This window comes from Otolemur garnettii, unplaced genomic scaffold (genome assembly GCF_000181295.1).
Source record: "Otolemur garnettii isolate 467f Iridium unplaced genomic scaffold, OtoGar3 scaffold00043, whole genome shotgun sequence".
Taxonomy (NCBI): domain Eukaryota; kingdom Metazoa; phylum Chordata; class Mammalia; order Primates; family Galagidae; genus Otolemur; species Otolemur garnettii.
In genome coordinates this window covers 7,576,686-7,582,393 of record NW_003852438.1, presented here as the reverse complement: position 1 = coordinate 7,582,393, position 5,708 = coordinate 7,576,686, and the positions used below count along the sequence as shown (strand labels likewise).

The following is a 5,708-nucleotide window of genomic DNA, read 5'->3' as shown; positions in this document are numbered from 1 at the left end:
AAAAAAAAAAAAAAAAAAAAAGAAGCCATGGTACTATACCAAGAGTGACCAAGTGAGACTTCTAGTACTGGATTCTTTAGGCCACTTTGGGAAGGGATGCTCTAGTTCCTATCTGGTCCTGAAATTTCTCTTCTCTAAACTCCATTCCCTTCAGGAATAGCAAACCACGAAATCGTCCATCATTCCGACAGATCCTGTTGCATCTGGACATTGCCTCAGCTGATGTACTCTCCACACCCCAGGAGACTTACTTTAAGTCCCAGGTGTGCTGTGGATAGGAAAATGAATACTGAGTCCACCTCTGATCCGAGATAATCGTATCCCTGTGAGGGGGAGGCTAGCAAAAAGGGGTGGAATAGATTCGCTCACAGAGGGCAGCAATCCCTATTCAATCCATCCCCACTTCCTTTCCCTCCAACACACATACTGGTAATTTGGAGAGGTGTGGGCAACCTGCAGACTTTCTACAGGACTACTGTGTAAAGGAATGACCCTCATCCTTATCTACTCCCACCCCCAGGCAGAATGGCGGGAAGAAGTAAAACTGCACTTTGAAAAAATTAAGTCAGAAGGGACCTGTTTGCACCGCCTAGAAGAGGAGCTGGTGATGCGGAGGAGGGAAGAGCTCAGGTGTGTGCCTGTGTTCAGGGAAGTGAATTTACCAAGAGAAAATGTGGACATCATTGGTTCTCAGAGACTGTGACATATTATGGCACAAGGAGAGCCTAGTTTACGTTGGGGAATCTTTCCGCCCTTTCAGACATGCCTTGGACATCAGGGAGCACTATGAACGGAAGCTGGAGAGAGCCAACAACCTATACATGGAACTCAACGCCCTCATGTTGCAGCTGGAACTCAAGGAGCGAGAGTTGCTCAGGTAACTCTGCCTGCCCCCACACCACAACCTGAACTGTGCCTGGCTGAGATCCATGGAGTCTGGGTGTCTGTTTCTGGTCATACCTGACTGAGAAGGTGCCTGGGATCTTTAGGCGGGAGCAGGCTTTAGAAAGAAGGTGCCCAGGATTGCTGAAATCACACCCCTCCCGGGGCCTTCTGCATGGGAACACAATGGAGAAGCTCATCAAGAAGAGGAATGTGCCACAGAAGCTCTCGCCCCATAGCAAAAGGTAGGTTACAAGTGCAGGAGTATGGAAGTTCAAGCAATGCTTAGTGGGGTAGAGATATGTATTATACTGTCCAAAGTTAGGGAGTGCTTTGAGTGTGTAAATCCAGTAATCTCAACCTTGTACTTTCCCTCCCCTACCAGGCCAGATATCCTCAAGACAGAGTCTTTGCTACCTAAACTAGATGCAGCCCTAAGTGGGGTGGGGCTTCCTGGGTGTCCTAAAGGCCCCCCCTCACCAGGAAGGAGTCGTCGTGGCAAGACCCGCCACCGCAAGGCCAGCGCCAAAGGCAGCTGTGGGGACCTGCCTGGGCTTCGTGCAGCCGTACCACCCCATGAACCTGGGGGACCAGGAAGCTCAGGGGGAATAGGACCCTCAGGCTGGGAGGCCTGTCCCCCGACCCTCTGTGGGCTCCATCATGACCTCCTGCTCCGCAAGATGTCTTCATCATCCCCAGACCTGCTGTCAGCAGCACTGGGGTCCCGGGGCCGGGGAGCCACAGGAGCTGGGGATCCTGGCTCACCACCTGCAGCCCGGGGTGACACCCCCCCAAGTGAGGGCTCAGCCCCTGGCTCCACCAGCCCTGATTCACCTGGGGGAGCCAAAGGGGAGCCACCCCCACCAGTAGGACCTGGTGAAGGTGCGGGGCTGCTGGGAACTGGAAGGGAAGGGACTTCGGGCCGGGGAGGAAGCCGGGCTGGGTCCCAGCACTTGACCCCAGCTGCACTCCTGTACAGGGCTGCTGTCACTCGCAGTCAGGTAAAGTATGGAAAAGGTTCTTGAGCTCTTCCCTTTTCCTTTTTACCAGGGTCCAAGTCTCATCCCCTTTATAATGCTCTCAATCCTAAGCCATTCCCTGCTTCACCCTGTAACTATTTTCCCTACTCCTGGATTCTTAAGGACTTTACATTTTTGATCCTGGTTACCTCATTCCTTCTGCAGAAACGAGGCATCTCCTCAGAGGAAGAGGAAGGAGAGGTGGACAGCGAAGTAGAACTGACTTCAAGCCAGAGGTGGGTGATGGGAATACAGAAGATGGTGGCACTCTTGTTCACTCTGCTACAAGGAGCCTTAACTCCTCTCTTATAGGTGGCCTCAGAGCCTGAACATGCGCCAGTCACTATCTACCTTCAGCTCAGAGAATCCATCAGATGGGGAGGAAGGTACAGCTAGTGAGCCTTCCCCCAGTGGCACTCCTGAAGTTGGCAGTACCAACACAGATGAACGGCCAGATGAACGGTCTGATGATATGTGCTCCCAGGGCTCAGAAATCCCACTAGATCCACCTCCTTTGGAGGTGGTCCCTGGCCCTGAACCCAGCACCATGCCCATGTCACAACAGGAGCTACTCAGAGGGGAGCAGGTGAGTTGCACAACAGAAGCAACCAAGTTTTACAGTTAGAAGCTGATCATCTGACCACCTTTGGAGAGACAGATCCATAGGCAAAAAATGTTTAGCCTCCAAATTAACTTCATTTCTGAGCCAGCTTCTTCCAATACCAAAAAGAGCAAACTATGTGGTAGAATCTCAGAGGCCTAAAGTATGATGCCTTACTACAGCTTGCACAGTAGCTATTAATTTTAGCTAGGGAGGGATCCTTAAAGCAGGACTCTGGTGCCCTGGAAAACAGCTAACACAACTCAAACACAAAGGCAATAAAATCACTAAGCTGCTGGCCATTAAAAATGATCCCAGTGAGGGACTCTGAAACAATCTCATTACATTTCTACTCTTCCTCACAGGGCCCTCCCAATTCTGAGGACTCAGACTGTGACAGCACTGAATTGGACCACTCCAACAGCGTTGATGCCTTGCGGCCCCCAGCCTCCCTCCCTCCATGAAAGCCACACTCATTCCCTGTACATAGAGAAATATTTATATAAATAATATATATGCGCCACATAATCAACAAAGAAAGATGGGGCTGTCCCAGCCTTTTAAGTCAGGCTCAAGGGAGACTGATCCCCTGACCAATTCAACTGAAAGACTCTAGGGACACTGGCAGCTGTGGAAATGAATGATAAAAACACTGCCCTAGAGCTGTGCATAAGGGGACACTGGCCCCTTCCTGCTTCACCCCATTCCTTATGTTCAGCAAGCAATTAGGCAATAGAAAAGCCACGCTTGTCTCTGTACTCTAACCCCAAATGCTGGGGGGCAGGAGAGGGAAACACTTAAGACTGCACTTTTCTGTTTACAGTACATTTTGCACTTGGGAGGAGGGAGACTAAGGCTGGGTCCTCCCCTCTGAGGTTTCTCAGGTGGCAATGTAACTCATTCCTTTGTCCCTCTCAATTTCTCTGCCAAAGCCCTGGCTTAGGGCCTGGGGGGAGGTTAGGAGACTAATAGCATGTGATGGCTCAGGCTGAAGAACTGGGGTGCTGTGTAAGTTCCTACTTTTATCCTGGTGCCTGACTGGGGTGGGGACTGTCATATTGTAAACCCTGTGAAAAACCTTGAAATATAACCACTCCATGCAGGCCCAGCTGTTGAGGGTTTTCTTGGTGAACGAGTGGGGTAACATTTATTGTTAAGACAAATCCTTGGGCTCTAGACTTGAGCTGAGGTATCTGGACAAGTTGCTACCCTTATGCCTCGTTTCTCACTAAATGAACATCATGTCAACCTCCAACTTTTAATATTAGTAGCATAAGAGATAGCAGGTGTATCTTTCTAAACCCAGTCAGATATGTGACCAGCTGCTTCCATGTATATGCATGTGTCCTCCTCTTCACCCCCAATGGACATGCTTGCCTACTCTCCAGACACAGCCTATCCTCAATCTTCTGGGCAGTTTTACAATGGCGAACCAAGCATGGGGTCAAGGAAAACAGGATAAAAGACCACAAAAAAAAGATGGAAGTGGTAAAACAGAAGAAAACATCTTAACTGGAATAAAGGCTTCTATTGAAAACCCAAGCAGGGTAGTTTGAGGGATAAAAGGTACAAAAATAACAGCAAGACAAGAGGAATAAAACCCACATGAATCACTGTGGCATCCAGTTTCTATTCACAAAGAAAAAGCTCCAGTCCATCTTTTAATTTTTTTTGAAAAATTCCTGACATTACAGAACTAAACTGAAATGTATTAATATTCCACTCTTACATTTCCATGACAAACAGAAAAATTCATGAGCCAAAAAAAAAAAAAACCCAAAAAAAAAACAGGGAGAAGCTTATAAAACTAAATATGGATGGATCTCAGCATTAACAGCTGAACAGAGAAAGGAATTAAAACGCTTTAATTAAAAAATCACGAGTGGATGATAAAGTGTGTAGAAACTGAAAATTTACAAACTATTTAAAACCTGGAATCGCTGACTGTTCAGAAACTACACAGATGGATCATGGGTGGTGGTGAACAGCAGAAAGGGATAATGGATGAATCTGCATTGTTCTAGCTGCTCCCCATGCCACCCGTCTCCGAGGAAAGCCTGACATTGATTAGATATTGAGCCAGGCTAATGCTGGCAGCAGATCCAGTGATGGTAACCTGCCTGTCAGTAGATCCCTCCACTGGGTTCGCAATTTTGATCTGCGCCCCAGACATCTGACGGATCTCATTGATTTTGGCGCCCTGACGCCCGATGATGCAGCCAATCAAATCATTTGGAATGGTGAGTTCATGAGAAGTAGTCTGAGCAGATGCATCCAAACCTGCCCAATAGCCTTTCACCTCTGGAGAGCTGGATTCAATGCCACTGAATCCGGTGTTGCCATGCGTCATGGGAAAATGAGACTGTTGCATTGCCAACTGGTGCAGCTTGGTCAAATCTGGCTGTGGAATGGCATACTGTCCTTGAATGGTATAGGCCTCTAGAGGTGGTCCCTCCAGGTCAGGGTTGAGGCACATGGACGGGGTGGTGTGGGGAAAGCTCGCACTGTCGCTGCCTGTGCTGTACCTGTCCTGACCACCTGCAAAGATGACTGGAGAACTGGAAGGCTTGGGCCGGTACGGGATGGTCACGCCCTTCGGAGGGGACTGGGAGAGAGTCTCCAACATGACCACGCAGATCTGTTTGACACACTCAATGATGGATTGCGGAGATGGCCCGCTCAGTTGAGTTGGGTAGCATATCCCCTGCCACCTGGACCTGAGCCCCTGTACTCTCTCGTATTTCCTTGATCTTGCAGCCACCTTTTCCAATGAGAGAGCCACACTGACTAGCAGGAACCACCAGCCTCAGGGTAACTGGAGGTCTACTGGCAGCTGTGCTATTGGTCATAGAGCTGCTGATGTCCTCTTCCAGTTTGTCAATGATCATAGCAAAGGCTTTGAAGATGGCATTAGTGGGTCCAGCCAAAGTGATAATTCTCTCAGGACAATTCCCTTCTGAGATGTTGATACGTGCACCACTCTCCTCACGCATCTTCTTAACTGATTCTCCTTTCTTTCCAATGATACTGCCAACTTCCTTTCCATGCATAAGTAGCCGGATGGTGAGAGTGACATTTAATCCACCTTCAATCACACCGGTATCCATGTTGAGCACTGTTCTGGGGAGCTGGACTTTGAGTGGTCAAGTCTTTGGTCACTGGTGGGGGTGAAAGCCAAAAACTGCAGGCGCGAGGCGACTGAGGGG

At 49.0% G+C, this 5,708-nt stretch overlaps 2 protein-coding genes across 2 annotated transcripts in view; one reads left to right on the top strand and one right to left on the bottom strand.

Annotated features, from left to right (window-relative positions):
* The window catches only part of MAP3K12 (mitogen-activated protein kinase kinase kinase 12), a 7,954-nt gene extending 3,692 nt beyond the window's left edge, over positions 1-4,262 (top strand). The window contains exons 6-13 of the mRNA XM_023513692.1: positions 155-263; positions 521-630; positions 761-877; positions 990-1,127; positions 1,268-1,883; positions 2,067-2,137; positions 2,214-2,487; positions 2,868-4,262. Of these exons, the coding sequence (XP_023369460.1) occupies positions 155-263; positions 521-630; positions 761-877; positions 990-1,127; positions 1,268-1,883; positions 2,067-2,137; positions 2,214-2,487; positions 2,868-2,966 (1,534 nt within the window). The 3' untranslated portion in view covers positions 2,967-4,262. The remainder of the gene's footprint in view (positions 1-154; positions 264-520; positions 631-760; positions 878-989; positions 1,128-1,267; positions 1,884-2,066; positions 2,138-2,213; positions 2,488-2,867) is intronic.
* Positions 4,263-4,346: 84 nt separating this feature from the next.
* Positions 4,347-5,708, bottom strand: part of LOC100940398 (poly(rC)-binding protein 2-like) — a 31,492-nt gene continuing 30,130 nt past the window's right edge. Inside the window, 2 exon segments of the mRNA XM_012805607.2 lie at positions 4,347-5,171; positions 5,173-5,683. Of these exon segments, the coding sequence (XP_012661061.1) occupies positions 4,523-5,171; positions 5,173-5,609 (1,086 nt within the window). The 5' untranslated portion in view covers positions 5,610-5,683 and the 3' untranslated portion in view covers positions 4,347-4,522.